Genomic DNA, 23544 nt, shown 5'->3' with positions numbered 1-23544 from the left:
TGTGGGTCGAATTTACATTTAGTTGCAAATACATACATGTAGGTCCTACACAAGCACATGCTGGCTCATACTCCTGCACAAATACAAACAATCGAAACTGATATATTATTCACTAACTTTTTTGTTTCCATAAATCTATGCTGGTTATCCAATCACTCTTGTGCGCATCACTTCTTATACTTTCTGACTTCTCTTTTCTCTTACCTTCACTTATTCACTTTAAGTTAACACATTATTTTTTCCCAAGGTCGTCAGCGAAATCAATCAAGAAACTGCTTATGATGGCCTTCTCCTGCATTTTTATTTTTAGTTTCAATAGACAACTTTAAATGATTAAATGAAAATGTTATCGGTATCATTTGCAAGGCACACATCGGTTTTGGTTTATTATTTCGCAAAACTATACTGATGGCACCTGTGCATTCATTAATGTACCCAATGTATTATGCAGGCCTATGATTCGTCATTTTTTGTAGTTGTTTTTTTTTGCTGTCATAATGAGGATGTGTGTAGCATTGCTGTAGCATTATACTTGGTCTATCCGTTCGCATTGTCATTTGCAGGTGTTACAGTATATAAGTTAAGTCGAGCATGCAGTCCCAAAAAGTTGAGAATTTGCCTTTAAAATCATCCTAAACACTTCGCCTATTGAATCACCTGCACTAAAAAGAAGCTGTCTCCATTATCTTCAAAGAAGTTCTGCGCGAAGAAAACAATTGAGATTTGCGCGATGTGGGATGTTGAGCGGGCCCGTGTAAAAGCGCCTATCGCTATCCATCAGGTAAGTAGGCCTACCTATTTGCCGGTAACATTCCGTTCCATGTGACCAGCCTTTGTCAAGCAGCCTATTGCTAATACCTCAAAGATTGACCCTTTGCGTTTCGAGTTGAAGAATCTTTCGTAGGGTAGGTGCATAGCAAAATCGGTTCTCATAACACCTTCAGTATTGTTTTGGACAAGTTTTGAAGACAGCATTTACAAGTTATAGTGGCCAGTCTACTGTTTATGTATTGCAAGCTTTTCTGACATAAGTTTAGTATACTGTTAGGTATAGTCTTGATTCTGTTAAATAGAATGTAATATTAATGTTCTCACGTAAAGTTGTCCTCAACAAAATAAAAATCAAATTAAAGAAACAGACTTCTGATAGGTTTGGTACTACATTGTACTAGGATAATGTTAATGGGGCGGAGCAGGTCTCCGATTGCCACAGAAACGCAATCAATCCCTTCTTTACTTTGACTTAATGCCTTTTTTAAGTCAACTTGAATTTTGGAGTGGATTTCTTGACGCGACAGAAATAATGTTGAGAGACTATGTAGGCTCCCTACATTACACACGATAATAGAGTATAAGCATTTGGCTGTATTTGGCGGGCTTTCATCGTGTATCGTCTTTCACCAGGCATGTTTCCGAAAATACTTTGAGTTTTGGCGGGATTTCTGCGCGTTCTGACCCAGAAGTTCAGCAACGAGCTATTTTCATTTTCACCTGCTTCTTTAGAAAAGTCATTCCATCAAACAGCTGGAATGTCGATTAGCGTCATATTATTGTTTCAAGACTGAAACCTGCAGTCAACCTTTGTTGTTACCATGAATTACACAAAAGTCTCATGGAATTATTCAGAGTATATCCTTAAAATTAATAGATAAATAAATAATGAATTACCGGACAATATATCCACAAAAAAAAAGAATGTATAATTAAGTTAATGGTTTGCAACGATCATGCTGTGTATATATATCCCTGTAGTACCAAATTAGAATATGAGTATTAGAAACTTGCTTTGAATAGAAGCAATCAAAATACCCACGTGAAAATGATAGCGAAGTCAGATAATCAAGATCTTTTTAAGTTATAGCATGTTGGCGAATTTCAGCTAATAATGTTTGCAGTATGCTTCTGTACGAGCTGATCGAGAATATGTCGTACTTTTTGTACAATGTCGTAGCGAGCACCCACGGCACACAACCTTACCGTATTCATGGTGTTGCTGACGAACCCGTCCCTTTGCTGTAACGTGCAGAGTGGGACCAAAAACATCAAGAACAAAATAAGGTGCACAAAAAATGTCAATCACTATGGCGCGTGTCCGCACGGGCCAATCAGCGCCGAGCTGATTGTGTCTTTGCCCAGCCATCGAGTCAAGGCACGAACTCTCCTAATTAGTGCAAGTCATTTCAATGGTCTGGTTATCTATGACGTAATATAAAGGAGACCCAGTCAAGCGAGGCGTTACGTCCATAATACATACTTGTAGGATTAAAGGATTTTATAGCAGCTTGGTGAGTGCTTTTAGCGGATTTAGGAGGTTGAGTGTTCGTCGGTAATCAGAATGCGCATCGCGCGCGACGCAGACGAAGTTTATCGGGGATTTCACGAGTTTTAATCTTGACGATTTTGTCAACATTCACGCCTTCGCACTTTTGTTGATCTTCGTAATTTGCTGCCCGTACATTCACGCATTTTTGACGACCGTAAGGACGTGTTATTCGCACCTCTTCGCCTATCTTTTGCTAAGATGGGGAAAGATTTTCGGGACTCTGAAAAGCGAACTGTTGCTGACAACAGCCCTCCTGTAAATTCGGCTCATCCGATTAAAGATGGGGATATTTCTGAGACACGTGGAATCTCAAACGGCACAATAAAGGACTCAAATGCCGATTCTTCTGATGTTGTTGAAGATACGACTAACTTGGATGAATTTCGTATCAGCAAACTGCCGAACTCTTCTCAAAGCACCGACGAACAAAACGAGCTTTGTGGTCTGAAAAAGCTCGAACCATGTGGGAATAAATCGGAAACTGAAAGTGCACCATCGTTTGCGCTGGGTGAATCGGATTCACTCGTCAAACGGGGTGACGATAATGGGGCAGGCCAACACTCATATCACTGCATCAACTATGATTCGCAAAATGATCAGACAACCAATGTACAGACTCAACATGTTCATCAACCACAATTTGAACTTCCACTCCAGCAACATTCCCCACGCTACCTGCTCAGCACCTGCGAGGTAGCGAACTTCACAGGCATTCCAACGCCGCCACCTGCCCCGCACGCACAGCGCCATGGCGCCACGTTTGGATACCAGCATTTGGCGCACCCCACACAGGTGCATTCCCAGCACCAAGATATCAGCCACCACCACCACCACGCCTTCGCGCACGATCCGAACTTCGTCATCAACGGCGAATCGTCATCGCTGCACCGCGAGACGACCCAAGAGAAACTCTGTGGTCACCTCGGGCATGACATCGGGCACGAGTTCGGCGTCAAGAAAGAGCCAGAACCGATTGTCCACGCGCCATATTACGACGAAGAACACAAACCCTCACTTCTTCCTTTACAACTTGTCGGAGATTCCTTGGGAGCCACCGCCGGAAGCTACGGCCAGCTTTCCTCTGGGGGTCCGCCCGAACTTCACGGTGGCGATGCGGAGAGCTACTACCATTCATCGCCGTACATACCGCCAGCTGGCCACCAACACGTGGAAGTCGCCAGCGGGCCGGGCAAGGCGGCCGTGTACCTGTGCAACCGTGACCTGTGGAGGAAATTTCATCAGAACAAAACGGAGATGATTATCACAAAGCAGGGCAGGTAAGAAAATTGCTTCGTAATCGTAGAGATTTTTCTTTTGCTGTGCTTTATATGATTACATTAAGAAATATATAGAGAAATAACAATAGGACTTTAAAGGTTCTCTTGAAGTCGAAGCAAAGTTTCATCATTAATACATTGTTTAGCTCTCTGGTTGAGCGTAGATCTACATACAACATCGTAACAATTGTTTGAGACGGTAGTGTATTACTGGATAACATCGTATGGAAAGAGTCCATTGTGTTCTTCGCAGTCGAGGAAAAGAGTCCCGTACAAAAGTATACATCAACTCTGGATCCGAGGGTAAAGGGATATGGTGGTATTGGTTGGATTTACATATAGGTTTTAATTAAAAATGTTGGCGTTCATGAATCCTAAGAATATACTGTACAATCGTTAACAGGGTGAGTTTGGGGATAAGGTCATGTGTTCACGGTAGGTTTTTTAGAGTTTACACAGCTCGGAGTTTGCAGTTACGCATATAATTTGTTGGAAGAGGTCACAAAAAACATAGTTCGAGTGTAGGTTTATATACGGAACTACATTGTATTTCCCAAACACTTATATATACCCTAAAATATAATTCAAGTGAGACAAGGGTAAGTTACTTTAATTACCATCTTACAGTACCTGGCGCTGTGCACGCATTTTTATCACGACTTGGCAAAATAAAAATAATAATGAAAATCCGACCGACACTTGAGCCCCTACCTTGTTATCACAACGACGCTATCCTGAACATTTTACCATACTAATACACCTGTACATTTATAACAGAGAGAGACTGAGAGAGAGAGAGAGAGAGAGGGGAGAGAGAGAGAGAGAGAGAGAAATAGATGCAAACAAAAAGCTGCAAAAATCATAATCATCCTCATGTGTGAGTTTGCGGAGGTAACCAACGCATACATACGGTTCCCCATACATGCAGTGTACACTGTAGATGAAGGACTGTATACAAACTGTAGGGTACCCATATTTTGAAGCACACGGGGGGGGGGGGTACCAAAATGCAGAGCCGACGTCACAATAATGTCGTGCATGTCATTGATGATCTAGTGTTGAAGTTCCATCGCTCTTACAGCGATGGAAGTCAATTTTAACTGGTTTACGTTACATTTGTACACGTAGGAACACTTTGTATTGACTGATACATGTGTTTGTTGCTGAATGCAAAGAAAATCCAACCAATTTTATTTCTTTATCCTTATTCCTTTTTGAATGAAATGTGTAAATGATGAACATAGAAACTAGGAGCTACTCTTCCATAGTTTTGTCATAGAAAGAAAAGCGGAATTCAGATTCAAGCGTGACTGGCTTCAATATTTCTGCCAAAGTCATCATTCGATCGGACCTTTATATAGAGAGGGACGGTTCAATTTGCATGGAAAGTAGGATGCCTGCTCTTTAGGTTGGATGTAAGTGACTGGACGGGTATCTTGACTTGTTCTTGAGCACTCCCGAATTATAGTTCCAGACTCGAAACGATCATGAAAAACACGACAAATACAAAAGTCGAAAAGATGGTTTGTCAAAAAGCGTTATCCTCAAATTATCAGCAAGTGAACTTCAGCGGTACTGTGTACAACGTTTCCGCGCGAATTAATCCATCTCCATAAAGGTACAATATTCTTGGCAAGGGAGGAAAAGGCGCTGAAATTGACCAATCAAATTTACGATGCTTACGCCATACGCATCGTGCGCGGGCCAGAGTCTGCAGTTGTACAATCGGCAACGAAAGCCAGTGACGGCGAATTACACTCAATTACAATAATTTTCAATTAGCTCTTAATGACTTCCCCCACGTGCCGGAAAGATTCTTGCCACTACAGACGTAACTGACCTAATTGCAGTCAGCGTCACATCAGTTTTGGGACCACATCAACTCCTACAAGAAACAAACAAATCCTCGAGTTGAAGAGGGAAATGCACTTATAACAGTATCTTGTAAATACTCACTAAAATGATGAAAACAAAACTTCATTAAGCAGCTTTCAGAAGCCCATAGTAATTGATTCAATTTATATATGCGTATACTGTATGTATTCATGCCCGACTTCAGAATCCGTGTACGGTGATCACTCTGCCCCTCCCCCATCTCCTGTTGAACTGACAGCACCTCAACAGACAAAAAGAAAATTATTTTACGTATTTTATTTTTACCTCTTCATGCAAAGATCCCTCCTCATCTCCTTGTTTTTCTTACCTTCACGATTATTGGAAGAACGTCATGAAACTGAGTTTTTGACTGCATGCGTGGAAACCGACACGATCTTAGACCAGATTTATACAATGTAGATAGACTTACTATACGATGACACGATTATTTGGCGAAAATAACAATGAAGCAGTGTATTTCATAGACAAGATGAAAATTAAATAAGACAAGGTGCTATTAACACGCCGCCAACATATTACTATAGTATTTAGTGAGCAGTACATGAACCAAAGTCCAAATTATTGTTTATTATGTAGTTGGTCAAATTATCATTGGACGAGGTGGAGTATACTAAAAGGCAGAAGACTACATTTTCCTCTTTTTTTTCTTTTTTTTGCCTCTAGTGATTGTTATTTATACACACCTTGACTTTTGGTCACGGCACGAGTGGTAAACCGAGCTGGACTCATTAGTCCAGTTATTCCAAAACTCTGTGAAGATGCACATTTACACGTACAAGAAAATTCACTGACATTAAAGTTGTCGCTTGCGAATAGCTTTTGAGAGCATGTTTCAAATCAATCACGCGAACTTATGTAGATGCATGATTGACTTTGTTCGAAACTTAGATTTCTCTTATGCTTTTATATCTCAACAGAAATACCGTTTTTAAATTCTCATTGAAAGAGTTAGCAAGTTTTGTCATATACAAAGTTAGTTATATTGCAAAGTGGAATTGCAAGCAAAAACAAGAAATGAATAAAAATGGAGAAAATATATAGCAAGGTGAAACTTGCTCTTAGCCTGGTGCACATTTTCGCAACTTCCGAACACTGACCGCGTGAAAAAAGGAACCTCGTCTTTCCCGCGAAAATGCTGTTTTTGAAATGTCAAGCTTGCGTAAGAGAAGTTGCAAATTCTTGGCGAGGTTGTGGAATAACTTACGATTGACACCTTATTGTTCTCATTGCACATCTACAATTAAGTGTTCCACATTCCTTTACAGTGAGGTTGGAAGTCTTGCAGCGTACGTCAGCCAGATTATTTGGCACTATGAATTCAGGTACAGTGTTATCTATATCCCTCCAAGGAACATGAAATGTTTAAGATCTATAATTTTGAAAGGCGGCAAGTGTCCACCTATACCGACGTAGACTATATAGTACAGGCTCGAATCTCATTTTCTGATTGGTATAATTAAACGTCTGTTTTCATGTGGCTTTTGCGGGACTGAAAATTCCGACAGTGCTTATCCGAATACGGTGGACGATTTGTTTTGTGTCTAGATTTACTGCATGATTCGAAATGTGGCGATGTCCAGTGAATAAGGCGCAGCCGGTTTGTCAATAAGTAAACATAACACTTTCTAGTTCAAGACCAGATATTGTGACAAAATATTTCTCCAGCGGAGCGTGCACGGAGAGCAGTCAGTCTAGAAGTAGTACGGAAGTGTGTCGATCGGAGCTTTAGATCTGCGACGCGAACGCTAAGACGACACAGCCTCCAGCTCCAGACTTGGGCAATGGAAAATAAAGAAAATAAAGAAAATGTAAACAATTTTTTAAAGAGAAATAATATTATAGGCGCACATTCATAAACATTTCATATTCTTCCTGCAGGTCTACAAATCATAGAACTATGTGCCATTTTTCAGATTTATTGGGGTTTTTTCATCTTAAAATCAGTAAACATTGGAATGTCTATTGATTCTGCGATAAATGCAAATGAAATCTTAAAGCGCACAATACATTTTGTGTCGTCGTGATTTACATGTACACTGTAGCTGACTACAAAGTCATCCTTGCCAAGGTCCGTGCGAGACAACAAATCTATGCAGTCAAGCAAATCTGATTTTCTCCCAACTGATTTCTTGTCAGAAAAAGGCGATTTTGTGTGGTTGTGTGGGCAATCCACATGATTCAGGCGATTTGAGAAAGTCAACTTTCATATGTTGCGCCTTCCAATAACACTTTCGTGAAACCGTATGGAGCTTTAAGAAAGTTCTAAAGGGATCCTTAGATCCGATTTTGTTGAATTCTCTACCATTTTTCGTGTGAGTTTAATCTATTCGTTAAAGCCAGCGTGAACACGTTAGACATAACGCATGGACAATATCACCTCCCACAACATGTCATTTTCCAGTTCGTCTGTACAAAATATGCGCGGTTTTCGTGGTGTACGGGTTTAAACCACTATGTCACACAATACATTGGGTATGCTCATTTAACATCGATCTACAAAATATGTCCGTCACTTGGGAGCTTCTGGTCGGGGGAGGTACATGTATATTTCTTGTGTTTTGGGGTTAAAGAACATGAACGTTTTGTCAATTATTCATATATAGAGGCGGGAATTGGGTTAACGACAAACACAAGTTGTAATCTTTATAATACTCGTTTGCAGACGCATTGCCTTATTTGTAGTTCTTGTTTGTTTCTGTTTTGTTTTTGCTTCATTTTTCTTTGTTATTGAATACGTGGACATAATGTACTCCTAACAGTACTTCGTTGAGAGAATGAACGAAGAGAATGAACGAAGACACACCACAGAACGAGAATACTTTTTGTGACATCTGGAAAACAATGAAGCTCTTCTAGTACTTAAAGGGTATTGCTAGTAAGTCAGTAACTGATCAGTGGGAATCAATGGGAATGCTGGGGGATGATTGTTCCAATCCTTGTGGGATTCATTTAAGAGTACATTATGTATCTATTGTTGTGTGAAAATTATTTGCTTCAGAATGGTCTCATATTCAAGTAATGTGCAATTTAATGTTGCCAGGTTAGCATGCCTGTACAGTGACGGGGCGATTAAACTGCACATTACTTGCATATGAGACCATTTGAAGCAAATAATTTTCACACAACAATAGATATATAATGTACTCTTAAATGAATCCCACAAGGATTGGAACAATAATCCCCCAGCATTCCCACTGATTCCCACTGATCAGTTACTAGCCATCCCCTTTAATGTTGAACAAGTTCTCCTTTGGTTTTTTATTGTTTCGTGTGTATATGTGTATGCGTGTCTTCAGTGTTCTTTTGATTTTGCTTGTCCGTTATACACCTTTATATCAGGTATAATGTGTGTTTTTTTTCCAAAATGGATACTTGCATACAACCGTTTTGGTGATGGAGAGGAAGAGAGAGAGAGAGAGAGGGGGGGGGGGGGGTGGGAAGGGAATGGGGAGATACTCCCTCTTTCTTTCTCTTCATATTTACTTTCGTCACCAAATCTCGTCCTAGATAGTTTTATGTTTGAAAGTTTGTGCAAGAATTTAAACTCAGTCATGAACGACCTAAATGTGTGTCGACTCTAAATTTCCAGAGAGCAATGCCAACGTTATTGCCTCAGCATTGCCATGGTAAGAAGGTACACACGTGGGTCAACAGGAACAGTTTGGGTAAATCATCTTGTCTTGGATGAACGTCCCAGACGGGAATCGAACCAAGGACCTGTCTAAACGCTGTGGTCTTATTCATCGAAATGCCGTGCTCAACAAGATACGCAGTAGCTGTTTCTTGTCAGCTCTGCCTACGATTGAACTTCGACTGTTCTTCACTTCAAAGCATTTCTTTAGTTTCAATGACCCTCAGATATTTTTTTTTTGTCGATGCGTCTTTGACCTGTGACAAGAGGGCCCCGATGATACGGATGGATAAGGACCAGGTTCAGATAATTTCCCAAACGGTTTACCCTGTTTGAACCAAAGAGTACCCTCCTCCTCAGTTGTTTTTTGGTTGCAAAACATTAGCCGCGTGTGCAGCATGTGTAAAAAGATCTCCACTACTTCCATCTGAAACCCATCTGACACTTCTTGAATCAGGACCCCCCCCCCCCCATATAGTAATACAAAGTAGAACCACGTACGTAAGTATTACAATCTAAAGTCACCTGTAAAGTGAAAGCAATTTGACCGTCGCTTCGTAATCTATTTCTGTTAACACCTGTCATGCGTCTTCATTTAAAATTGTGGACATGGTAACCACAGACAATGTGGTTTGGGAGGCCTATGGTGCTTAAATACTACCCGATTGCAGTCACCTGGCGTCCACGTTAGATTACACCCTCAGGAGCAAAGGGATATTGCTCCGTGAGAGTCTAGGCGAGCATGGGGCTCCATCATGTCCATAGTGGGAGTAGGTCGTTTGACCGTTCGATCAAGGGCGATGCGGGGAAGGTTTGCGTGTAGCCGCATGAACGAGAAAGGAGACTGCGGTGGAGCGAATGAGACGTCAGTAATCTTTGAAAAGATGGACTTGATCTCTGCCCCTCTCATCGAGTTCACTTATCTGTCTCCTTGTGCCCAAATTTGTGTATGAATGGGGAAATCTCTCCCCATCCCCTCTTCCCCTCTTTCTGTTCTTCCTTCCCTTTTCTTTTATTTTCTTATTTTCTCAAAGTGGGGGCACTGACTGTGGCATATAGCGGATATGACTCCCGACTCCCAATCGGAGGACCAGAGTTCGATTTCCGCCCAGTGCTTACATCCTTGGACAAGATGTTTTTACAAAGCATGTCCCCCTCAACCCAAGTGTATAAATGGGTACCTGGTAACGCCAGGGTAATAATAATGCCAGAGCCCTTGGTAGAGCAGTGGCAACACTGAAGATGCTACCCTGGTTAAAGAAGGTTATATTATTACTATTATTACTAGTATTATTATTGTTATTATTGTTATTATTATTATTATTATTATTATTATTATTATTATTATTATTATTATTATTATTATTATCACCATCATCATTATTGCTATTCTCTATCTGTATACGTCTGCGTTGATACTTGTCTTTCGGTCTCTCTCATACTCTTCACTCTTCTCTTCACTCTAACGGTATTATGTACAAATTGTACATTGTGTAATAATCCGATTTAAAGAAAAAATGCAGAGATCGAGATTAAAACGGTAGTCAGTGAAACGTGAGTGTTGAAAGGTGAGAACGGGATGAGGTTCTTTTTTCTAATTATTAACCCTTTCAGTACCTGGGTCTTTGGCAGTGTGTGTACAACGCTATAGGGTTTATCTGTTCCATCGGCACTCAAGGCACACAAACTTATACATTTTTATTGTTGATTATCTCTGACTGCACATACATGTTACGAGTTTCCAAAACCGTTTTCTTGAGACCTTCAATCATCGCAAGGGAAGAAAAATCTATAACTGAGTCTGTTAACCACCATTGACCATTCGTACTCGATGATTATGCCTTTATGGAATTTCTGGGCAGTGATCATACGATAATTAATGGGGTAAAGCGTCGTCGATGGGTAACTTGGAATGCTCACCAAGGATCTTCAAGATTGTTGGTATCTTCTACAACTATACGTTAAGTCGGAAAAAAAGAAAAAAAAAACTTGGCGGCTAATTGACCAGTCGCTATGTGCAGATGGTACCACATTCGCACATTTCAATTGAAATCTCGCACTCATTCCCCGTCCGATCAGACCAATTCATCGAAGTTCGGACGGCCCAAGAGAAGAAAAGAACCCCTCACTCTCCCGCTATGCTCTCGCCATATGGTCCACTCCAATTAACGCGTATATCTCTAAATACTCGCTTGAAAAGAAGACAGCCAGAAATATAAAAGAAACTTACAACCCGTACGACCCCGCCCACTTCGGAGAAGTAATTTGCTGCGGATAGTCAATCTTCAGATGAGAAGTTTTTATTGTGTGTATATGATTTTTTTTTTCTGCCGTAGACAATTCAATAGACTGGTGATTAAAAGGAATATTTCACAACTACATAATTATCCATTATCTAGTTCTTGTTTAGCACTTCATGCTGAACAAGAGTCGCGAAACGTCTTAGCATCTCGTACCCTTGACTTGCGGCTAGAAGTTAGAATGCACACCAAATTGTCGCCGGATAAAAACCGATGCAGTGAGTTAATCCTGCTCTTATTTTGTTTTGCTTTGTTTAGTATGTGTGTGTGTGTGTGTGTGTGTCTGTGTGTGTGTGTGTGTGTGTGTGTGTTTGTGTTTGTGTGTGTATGTGTGTTTTTATGTGGTGCTTTATCTTTTATCAGTTCTGAAACGCTTTAGATATAGTTGTCAATCCCGCTTCACTTTGGGAACCAATTTATGTATCTAGCTCAGTGTTGAAGATATTAACTATCACCTACAAAATGCGTCTCTCCGCTGTATTGTTTGATAAAGAGGAATGGGGAGTTCATAGTTGTGATTTGCGCATGCGCAAAATAAAGGTCAAATGAGAATGTTTGCCTATTCACCATTTATTGACTTTAAAAGGAAAAAGAATCCTCAGGAAATTATTGTGATCACACTCGAACGTATACAGGCATAAGTGATTCATCAACAATGTGTAACAAAAGCTCTTCACGCATTTATTTACATATTACATTGATTACAAAGATGAAATGCTTTAATAACAAAATGCTTCATCACAAATCTTTTCACCCGATTCGTTTGAAGGTCTGTGGTGTGTAGTGGTCAAGAATGACACACGTACTACAACCGTGAATTCCTAAATATGCGCACACTGTAAGCTTGCTGTTCATTTTGATGGCATCATGCGACTGCATGGGAAAAATGCACACATGCACCGAGACTATCATACCCGCATGTGCGATAGATTGTAGTTGGCTTTGTTTAACCGTCTTACGGCCTCCCACATAAACTCTCATTGACATTGTATACAAACGTATTGTCCAAGGACTGACTGCCACAACTGCCTGGACTTGCATGCTCTTTTCAACGAGCGATCAAAGGTATTATGGCGCCCGAGTCTGGCGACAAAATTTCAGCTAAGCCGGAAGTTGACTCGTCTTTAATCCCTCGCAGTCACCAATTATGTCAATTAAACATTGTTTACCAGATGCCTTTCGATGTGTTTATTGGTAAACAAGTGACCGATTTCCTCGTAGACAAACAGGAAGTACGTAGACATTGCACATGACCATGACACGAGTGCGACCATGGACCATGGTTACGTAACCATGGCCATATACGCCGAAAACGTCTGTAGCACATTTACGACCTGCAGGTATAATGTACAGCGTCGACAGGCGTGTACACGTATGTAGTAAGTAGTAAGCAAGACAATGAAAGTGATAAAATGACCCTTATATATGACCCTTGAATATGACTTCAATGACCCTTTTATGTATCATTTTTACAGGTACATAATTTATAGTAGGCCTATAAACACTCTTGAGATAGCGTACCGAGCATTCACGAATTGCAGGGGAGCGACATACGCTGTAAATCCACTCGGAAGCTTTCTGTGTGTGTTTGTTATAAGGATATTATATATGCTCAACAAGATTCATGTATTTTGCGTAAAAGACTTATGTGTTAATACGAGTTCAGGAAAGAACTTCTGCGTTCTTTTTTATGATTTTATCCATGAGGATGTGATTTCTTCGCTTGATGAAAATGCTTTCCTCAAATGCTCTTTCGTAAAAGCTCTATAGAATTTATGTAAATATTCCCCGGAAAAAATTTAAGAAAACGCTCGATGGTTCATGTTATAATTCATAATGTAAACGAGTGGAGCATAATTTCTTTAAGCAATTAATCAGTAAAAAAGAGAAGTTGCTTTATTTTCTTAGCAAAATGATGAATGAATTACCAATTACAGTTCAGTATGACTTATCTTTTATCACTCTACGATAGGCCCCACCGCCTTTACTTTTGCAGCTGAATGTTAATCATGACGAACGTTAAAAAAAGGTGAATCGAACAAATAAGAAAGACAAGAACAGAGATGCAGTTTTTGAAATGACACAAATCCATACAAATATGACTTCATGTCACACCAAGAGACTGATGTTGTTGTTGGCTACACTTTCTCCATTGGTATACAGTGCACTCCTTATAAAACGAAGTCCTCGGGACCGGCGATTTTCGAGTGCACTGTATCAACTGTGACTAAACCTTTCTCACTGTTATAACTTTTTCTTTCTTTCGTTTAGTAGCCTTTCAGTAGTTTTTGTGTAAGCGCGATGCTGGTGTGTATTAATGTTGTATTTGTGTCTATTTTGTGCGAGGTGTTCCTATTTTCCTCTCTTATAATTATTCTATTTCTCTCTCCCTTTACCCAGGCGTATGTTTCCCCAATTAGTCTTCAAACTCAGCGGTCTGGAGCCGACGATCCAGTACAACGTATTCGTTGACATGGTGCTATGCGACCCAAACCAGTGGAAGTTCCAGTGCGGCAAGTGGGTGCCGTGTGGTCAGGCGGAGAACATATCGAAGGGTAGGTATTAATGCAACGGTTCCATAACGACAATGCTCCTGCGACAATTGTTGCCATGAAATATCTGCACGCTAAGCAAGAACATAATATCGACTCAGTAATATATTTCTAACCCTTATCCTAATCCTCACACCAGACTAAACCTACATAAAACTGTATCACAACCCGTAAACCTTAACCCTAAGTCCTTGGAGAAAATAAGACAGGAGGAATTGCCGCAGAGCAAACAGTATAGCCGTGTCCATCATTGCAATTATGCAAAACTTAATATTTAGTGTATGTTTGAATGGAAGTCGTTAACCTTATACATGGGAGCTGGACCAATCTAGAATTGTGTCTGTGACCGATAGACACAAGCTTATCGCTATCCGAGCAAAGCGATTCCGACACGGAAACGTTTGTGAAAGAGCGCCACTATCGTCAGTGCTTCGCCAATTGAGATTTAATTTGACATTCACAGCCCAATGTCTTCATCAAGGAATTATCTTTGGTTGTATCTTTTATTTATACGCGGAATGTGATTCAAAATAAGTATTTTGTATGAATTCATTGAATATTAGGTTTAAATCTATCTTTTTGGTCTTTTTGAATCATTAGAGGGTTATTTGCTTTGATTTGATTTATTCCATATCGCAAAAACCATATGACATTCTGTAATGATAATTTGGTCGGAAGTTATCAAACCGATTGTGTCGCGAATGAAAGTGTTATCTTTGGCAATTATGAATTTAAAGGAAGATCGAAGAAAAGGAATGGTGTCACGAAGATTCCCTTTCCATATATTTCTCCCAGCGTGTTTACATGCTTATTATCGACTTTATTATTATTATTATAATCAAATATTAATATTATTAGTATAAGTAGTAGTTAATGTAGTAGTAGTAGCAGTAGTAGTAGTAGTAGTAGTAGTAGTAGTAGTAGGTACCTAGTCGTATGATTTATATTATTGATATAATTTGGGTCAGTTGCTATACGAGATCGTCTATATCTAATCGTGATTTTTAAGACAATCTTACAATCATTTATCCAAATCTCCCTCTGCCAGTGAGCAACGTGTACCTCCACCCGGACTCCCCGAGCACTGGACTGCACTGGATGCACCAAGACATTGTCTTCAGTAAGCTCAAACTGACCAATCACAGAGGCAAGGATAACGGCTTCGTAAGTACCCTATCAGTCCCAAACCGGTAAAGAATCATTCTACGTAGAGAGACAGGTGGTTTGTAAAAAAAAAAAAAAGATACGATTTTGGGCAATTCTGTATAGAATGGCCCAAAATACAATGTCTTTCGTGTTTCATCTCAAAGTATATAGGCCATCTTGTTTCATTCCAGTCCTGAAATTTGTAAGTTTTTTGTTTTATTCTGTTCAATAAAACTTCGCTACTAAGTCATTGGAGGAAGACTACAGTATATATTCATTTTGCTGTTTCAGTGAATGCCGAAACCAATGTACATTGCACTTCCTCTAAACGTCAAGGAAAGTTTGTTGAATCTTCAAATTAGGTGCACTTTGTAAAGGAACTCCCCTTAAACAACAACAGTATATTATCATTAAGTTATACTCTTGTTGTTTTTTTCACGACTTCTCCCCAATGAACTTTTTATTTTTGTTGTACGACAAAATGACCGTTTTACATCTTTACTCATGTGGCTACCCGTTTGAAATCTGATCTATTGTATATTGTACGCAAAATTTACAATCACTCTTTGCTCGTTGTTGCCGTTATTCGTATAACTTTATTTTTCAGACTTCCCTGAATCTCTGAATGTGTCTTATGGAATATTAATCATAATCTTATACGTGCTGTGGCGTCACCCAAGAGATGACAATATAAAGTTGTGGGATGTTAACCCTGTTTGCGACCACCTTCGTAGATACAAAGCTTGCAAATCTTACCCCCAAATCCCTTCCTTCCATCATTAATAATGTTTCTTTGTGTGTTTTTAATACCCAGGTTATTCTGAATTCCATGCACAAGTACCAACCTCGTGTCCACGTGCTGGAGCTCAGTGAGCGGCGCACTCTACACACCCACAGCTTTCCCGAGACTCAGTTCTTCGCCGTCACGGCCTACCAGAACACAGATGTACGTTTTCTTGTCTTCTATCCAATTTCCATCTTTATGCCATAATTTTCTCCAGATTAAAATACTGTCTTTTTTTAGCACTTATTAACATTCCCTATAAATTGTAACGTATTTTCAAAAATGATATTTTGAATTCGATTCATTTTCCCCATTAGTGCATGTGCAATATTACGACTGCCTTGACAAATGATCAAGCGTTGAAGCAAATGTGTGGAGGCTCTACATTTTGAGATCTCAGTGTACAGCGACTGTTTTGTTTTTCTTCTCGCTCCCCTTTTTGAACTCAGTAAGTTGTAGGTTTTGAAGAACGTCATTAACTCAGCCTTATATTTCATGTGTATGCTTTAGCAACATTTTTCTTACGAATGTACACGAAGCTGTCCATACGGAGAAGCAACAGTGTTGGTAAGCCAGACTCCAGTTTAGAATACCGTGTAAGCCGATTGACCAAAACATGTAAACCACGTAAGACTATTATATCAATAATTTCCTTTTTTTTCGTATGTTTCCCTGTTTGCATTACTCTCTTCTATTTCTTCTTCTTTTGTCAATCATTTTCAGGTGACACAACTAAAGATCGACTACAACCCATTTGCCAAGGGTTTCCGAGACAACTACGATAAGTGAGTATCCAAGTGTTCCATCTGTAGATTCCGACATTGTTTTGCAAAAACCATTACCATTCTTTTCAATTTCAATTCAATTTCAATTCATTTTCATATTTCTCGATGAAAAATTACATAAAATATAACAAAATTAAATGAAATACATGACATACATAGAATATTGCAAATATATAAAACATAATAGTGGTCGATCTGTTTAGTTTGGAATCTGTGAAGGAATGCTAAAGAAATATGAAGAAACCTACTTAAAAGCGAGCTTGTTGAGCGTAGGTCCCGGTTAAAAACGAGTTTAAGATTGAGAAGGGGAGCACGGGTACAACAATGACCGGAACATAAGAGAAAAACAAAATAAAAAAGTACAATTATACAGTTATACAGCAAATTCTTCTCTAGTGCAGGTTAGGGGTCTTAGTTTCCCTTGGCCTTTTTCCTGTGTTAACCTATGATACATGGGGTGGTGAAATCTGCCTTGACGATATGTATCTTGCATCGAAATTGTTTCGTACATGCCATGTATAATGCAGCTTCTGACAAACTGCATTTTACTTAGCGGATGGATAAAAACAGGTGATAAAAAACAAAAACAAAACACAACTATTGTATCTCGAAAAGAAGTTTGGAACGATGTAAGAGTTATGATTTTCGGATTGTGATTGAAATCCTGCTCCAAGTAATGTGAACGATTTATTGAATTATCTTTAAAATCATGGCTCTTTCTGGAATTATACATTTGGCTCCTTTGCCAGTTTTGCAGAAGGTATATCTCCGTCAATAATTGTGTTCCCACGAGATCTCGGAGAGACCAGTAGGCAAATTAATAGAACCACATCCTGTACCAAAACTGTTCAATCTATGATTCTTATCTTTGACAGTCTGTCTCCGCGGGATATCAGCATCCTGTCCAACGGCCCTCGTTCACGGAATGTCACGGTGCAAAAGAACGCCTATCCAGCTCCGGTGGTCAACGCGGCCAATCTTGCCATGGGGATGTACTCGCCGCTTTCGGCTCCGTCCCACCCTGGCCGTTTCCCGCAGCCGCATCACCATCCCCATTCCCAGCACCACAACCACCATCACCATAGCAACCACCACCACCATCACCAACATCATCAGCATCAGCATCAGCAGCAACAGCATCAGGCTCAGCAGCATCAACAGCAACACCATCCTCTTCATCACCATCCTCACCTCCCGTTACCCACCTACCAGCCGCGTCCTGCGTCGAGCGGGAGTGGACCTACTGGAGGCGGCTTCCGGTTGCCCAACCCAGATGAGACCGCGTTTAAATTGGTGGGAAGCGCCATCAGTCCGCCCGATGATAAGCCTACTTTCTTACCCATCAGTCCTCCGCATTCTTCATCGACGGCCTCGACCATGCAGTTCCCGATTCCAGTACCGACCTCCCTGGCAAAGATCACGGAGTCCACTTTGAACCCGATGAGCTCCGGAGCTGAGGCGGAGGAGCAGGAGCAACCTCTGTCATCGCCCTGCGGAGAGAGTAAGACTATCCACTATCGTTCCTCCGTCGCGACCTCCTCCGGAGAACCGTCCACTTTGGCGTCCTCCACCTCACCACCGGTTCCCCACATGTCTCCGGGAGGTGCACTGCCAACAAGCTCGGTCTCCCACAAGGCACTGGAGAGGCCCGATTTGGCGTGGCTCAATACTCCTCCGTCCGACTGCTCCCCCGACGGTAACGTCCAGTCTCAGGAGAACCAGGTTGCCAAACGACAGAGAGTCTCCCCTGAGACTTCGGACGCCGCATCCCCGCATCTCACAGAGCCCAACATCCCGAATGCAGGGGGCGCTCTTTGCGGATTCACATCGACGGCAGCGGCGACAGGCATTGAGTATCCGACGCAGGATGGCGCTGTGGCAAATTTTCCGCAGACCGTAGCTGCGCAGCCGATGTTCCACCACTATGGCAACATGTTCCTGCAGCAAGGATTTCCCGCTTTTTCTACTCAGCCAATGGGTAGTGGCTATCCTTACGCCTCCCAACACCCAACGCACCCGCCGCCTAGTGGTATGATCTACTACGGTCAGCAGCCTTAAATTCTCTGATCCCACACAAGAACAATGAACAAGTAACCCTTGTCCAGTGAAAATTGTAACTATTCACTGTTACAGTAACATGCATCTACTTTCATAACTAGTGGTGTCATACATTCATTGTATGTGAAGTCACAAAAAAAAAATCAGTGTGATGATAGTCCCTCTGAACGTTCCTCACTGTTTTTCCAATAATATTTATCATTTCAATTCAAATAATATCTAAAGCAACAATTCAAATTGGTATTACTGTAAACCAAAACAAAAATCATTGCTGAAGTAACAATTCCGCTGCACTTAGCGAAAGAAACTGACAAAGGTAACAATATTATTGAGACACACATTTCATATTTCATTGTAATAAATGAAATGAAAACAGAACAGCAAATAATACCAACATAGAAAATGAAACTATGTTACATCTAAAATAAAACCCTTCCCCAAACCAACTCTCCGTAACTACCTTTCCTAACTATATACCCTTACAACTATCCAAAGAATCAAACCTCTGCATATTTACATCTCCTCTCATCTTGCAGTTATATTCTCTTTCATATTGCATAAGACATTTCTCGTTATTTCATCCAAAAATGTTAGAAAACTGAAGTTAGGTCTCAACCAAAACGATACAATCCCTTTAAGTCCAGCCAAATAACCAGACAGACTTCTGTCCTTTCTCATATCCCCCTTAATTCCCAAATTCCATCCCCAGCAGTGCATATCCAAGCACATGAATACATTATGTACTCCCTATCCACGCTTCCCACACAAAACACCTTTTTTTTTAAAGGTAATAATCAGAACTTATCGGAATCATGTAACGCTACCAATCACACAAATTTAATTGCACTAACGCCATCAGCGTTTTTGAATTATTTTTTTTGTCATCTACACCAATTGTGGTAGCAGTATAGGGTAATATGGGATATACAGGTTCTCTGTCGTGGGGCAAGTCGGAAATAAGGATCGATATATACGCTGTTATTCTGAGAAACTTCAATTTTTATCTCTCTGCTACTAATGACAAAATTCAGAGCAGGAATATCCCACTATATTCTTGTTGGCCTAACGTATGCATGAGTTTGTAGGGTTTTCGTGTGTGTGTGAATAAATGTACATGTATGTGTGTATGTATGAATGTATATAGGACCTATGTATGCAATTTTTCAGTTTAAATGTTGGGATATAAATCAATGATATTGTGATAAGAAACGATTCAATATTGAATTGTAATATATGAATACAAGATAATATTTGTATGATCTATTTATTGCTCATTCAACTCATTCCAACCTACACTTGCCATAAAGATACTTATGATAATGTACAGACACATCATTCCATTTTGAAGGCATGAGCAGGGAGGTGGGAGGTTCACCTATATCAGTTCAAGTGAAATTGCCATAGATGTGCCGGAAACCTGTGGATTATAAGTCAATAAGCGCCGAATTAAGATAATGATGTGAAAGGGGGTATATTGGACCTACTGTGTGTGATCTGGTGACTTGTGCTGCGTGCTGCTAGTCGTTGTCATAGAAACACAAATGCTCACTTTTTTGGATGCTGAGTTTGGAATAGCATCACGTTTAATATCGTCTCGATTCACCCACATGCCCTGTGTATTCAAATCATGGCGAACATAACTATAAAAAAAAAGTTTGTCCTCCGTTATGTCTATAACAGGTGATCCGAGAGCTCTTCTCATAGATCAAGTATGATCACACATTTCTGTACCATTATAAACGTAAGACAAGAGGTTTTCAACGACAAAATCAGTCAAAAAGAAAGAAATTCATTCCACTGCATACTTGTTATTGTTCAGAAATCGAAACGGTATACTACAACAATATACACTGTGATCATATTCAAATAAAAATGTCTGCATTATCATCAATAATCACCGTGTTCCTTGAACGTATCCTTCACGTTCGCGAACAAAACGAAGAAGATTCCTTGCATTTACACCTTTTTGTGTACAGCGATGTAAATGTGTAACAATTCAGGTTTCAAGAAGAGATCTGGACGCTGTGTGAAAATTTTCGACTCAAATTAATGAATTTTGTGTCGATTCGTTAACAACGATGTACACTGTAGGGCACTTTGTCAATCAGTTGCAAGCTTCCGACTGTTATTATCAGTTTGTGTTGTTGTTTATTTTTTGCATTGACTGATATCTTGAGCCCAATATCTGTACGTTTACCAGGACTGATTTGTTTATTTTTCTTCAAGGCATTTTTGTACATGTTTGACTATTCGTTCATCTCTTTACTTGCAAGACAAGTGATACTTGCCATGTGCCGTTGCACACATAAAGTGGATTATGTGATAAAAAAAGATAATAAACTATTTGTCAACTTTAGTGCCGCATCGACAAAACTTTGATTTGTGTGTGACCAGTCTCTCTCTTTCTCTCTCTCTCCACCTGTTTTTCTCCCGGTCTTCCGTTGCTGATGCATAAAATAAAGATGATGATCATAAAGATAAAGGTATTAAACTCAAAAAGTTTTTCACACACTATGCATATCACGTTTATGCATCTCACTGTGTTGAAAACGTACTATGGAATGGGACGGCGTTTGAGGAGCATTTTCGTACAAGGGTGCACGTCACGAGACTGACACCCACGAGTCACACAGCCCACGAGTCACACTGCCCACTAGTCACACAGCCCACGAGTCATGCAGCCCATGAGTCATGCAGCGCACGAGTTATAATACGTCCCATTAATTCGCACTATGCAAACAAGGCCAACGAGAAGCCCGTGTTTTGACTGGCATTGCCCTCGATCTGGTTAATATTTCTCATCATTTTTTTCCCAGATTTATTTTTTGGTACGAACAGGGACTCGCCACCCTGGTACGAAAGAAATGATGGGGCTCAGGCCGGTTCACTTTATTAAGTTTGTAGTTGTCAGACCTGTCATATCTAGTAAATATATACAGACGAACAGAACGGCAATGGTTTCATCAAAACCGGACCTGGATATCGGAGTCAAGGAATTATAAACGCTACTCTGCATGTTTTCCCCGAACTAAAACCACACTCTCTCCAATCGTCTCCTATAACAATAATGGAACTTTGTCAGTGTATGCGCATCTGAAAATGTCAATAGAGTACCTGGTTAACGGCATTTCCAGGAACCGAATCAAAATAACAGTTTTGCCACAATTTGCGCTGTAAAAAATGATATTTGGAAAAGTGAAACGCCTATATAGCTTTAGAAGTCGTGCTTTGTTAGAAAGAGTATAGAAGATGCGAGTCGATTTCCACGTAAAACGCCAGCGGATGTCATGGACCGGTTCCAATCCTGAACTTTGACCCCATCTTACCTTCGTCTGACAAGAATGATCGAAAGCTTGGATCCGAAAGGCGCTAAATCCGTTTTCACGGAATTGAAGTTCACCGTTAGCTGGCTTGGTGCCAACAAAAGAATCCGAAAAGTACAAAGATTTAAGTTAAACGGGAAAGTCGATTGAGTACATATCATCAAACACTGAGAATATCCATACGCAGAGGCATCTCTAGTCTGGTTTCCTTTGCCGACTGTACTCCGCGGTGACGAAGTCGCCGCCCCGCGACGAGGTTGCCGCCTTTGCCGAAGGAATCCACCTAAACCTACTCCAGTTTTCGACGTTGAGGACGTCAATTAATATCCTGTATAGCAAATAATACGAGCAGAAGGTCTGGAAGCCAGACTAGGGCATCAGATTCTCTCTTTTAAGTATTCGAGTTCTTCTATATTATACGGATCTTAACATGTTGCAAAAGTTTATAAGATAAACAACAAGACATGATGCACGGTATAGCGGTATTTTAACTACAATACATGTATTTCAAAACGTCACTTTATACATTTGTTCGATAGCAGATACTGAGTACAGGAGTGTGCATAAATAGAGAACAACGCATGTGAGTCTCTGTTACAGGTATACACACTGCCGTGCGTCGTGGTAAATGATCTTTTTTTTTAAAGGTGAATACATAACGCCGAATTCTTTCACTTCTCTCTTATCTTTGCACAACTGATCAACTAAAAAAAAAAAAAAATGGAATGCTAGGCTATTTAAAAGGGGAATTTTCCCGAACGATTACTACGTGGATTCACTGAATGTACATAGCAATATTAAAGGGGAAATCCAGTCCAAATATAAGTTAGTCTGATAAAAAGAGTAAAATATAACGAGTTCAACGGTATAATTTTGATCGAAATCGGATGAAAAATAAGGAAGTTATGACATTTTGAAGTTTCGCTATTTTTTTGGGAAACCGTTCTTGAATAGTCAATATGAATATGCAAATGACAAAGTGAGCATGTCATTCCCTCACAACTTACCATATAGTTTGTACATGAAATTTTAAACTTTCCAGCTTTTCAATCAAATGCAATTATGCCCGAGGCTCAAATTAATCCTCGCATATCTAACTGATCGCTATTCTGAAGTTATTCAGCCAGGAATAACATCATGTTTCAGACGTCAATGACAGAAGCATTGAATTTTCATCATTTTTTTTTTTTTTTTGTACACGATCAATGGAAAATTGTGAGGGTATGGCATGGTTAGCTCACTCATTTGCATATTCATATCCACTGTACAAAAACTGTTTTGCAGAAACTTAGCGAAACTTGAAAATATCATAACTTCCTTATTTTTCATCCGATTTCAGTCATTTTTTTTTTTTACTATTGAACTCGTAAGATTTTACTCTTTTTTTTTTATTAGACTAACTTATATTTGGACTAGATTTCCTCCTTAAAAGTACACCCCAAGTTTGGGGGAAATCGGACAGTCCGTTC

The 23544-nt window shown here is 40.0% G+C and overlaps 1 protein-coding gene across 1 annotated transcript; it reads left to right on the top strand.

Annotated features, from left to right (window-relative positions):
* The first annotated feature begins 2521 nt into the window (after positions 1-2521).
* LOC140239812 (uncharacterized) lies at positions 2522-18752 on the top strand. The gene is made up of 6 exons (XM_072319634.1): positions 2522-3600; positions 13828-13982; positions 15028-15143; positions 15940-16071; positions 16633-16694; positions 17570-18752. Exons 1-6 carry the CDS (start codon positions 2522-2524, stop codon positions 18750-18752), a joined length of 2727 nt encoding a protein of 908 aa, XP_072175735.1.
* Positions 18753-23544: the final 4792 nt, after the last annotated feature.

The sequence above is a fragment of the Diadema setosum genome, chromosome 16 (assembly GCF_964275005.1).
Source record: "Diadema setosum chromosome 16, eeDiaSeto1, whole genome shotgun sequence".
In the NCBI taxonomy this organism is placed as follows: domain Eukaryota; kingdom Metazoa; phylum Echinodermata; class Echinoidea; order Diadematoida; family Diadematidae; genus Diadema; species Diadema setosum.
Note: the sequence above shows the minus strand (reverse complement) of the source record. Positions and strands in the feature narration are given on the sequence as shown.

What these genes read in the sequence shown, in the direction of transcription:
- LOC140239812 (XM_072319634.1), top strand. Translation starts at nt 2,522, where the DNA reads ATGGGGAAAGATTTTCGGGACTCTGAAAAGCGAACTGTTGCTGACAAC. An exon ending in GAGGCAAGGATAACGGCTTC is followed by an intron (nt 15,144 to 15,939) that starts GTAAGTACCCTA and finishes TTTAATACCCAG; the next exon opens with GTTATTCTGAATTCCATGCA. An exon ending in TTCCGAGACAACTACGATAA is followed by an intron (nt 16,695 to 17,569) that starts GTGAGTATCCAA and finishes TATCTTTGACAG; the next exon opens with TCTGTCTCCGCGGGATATCA.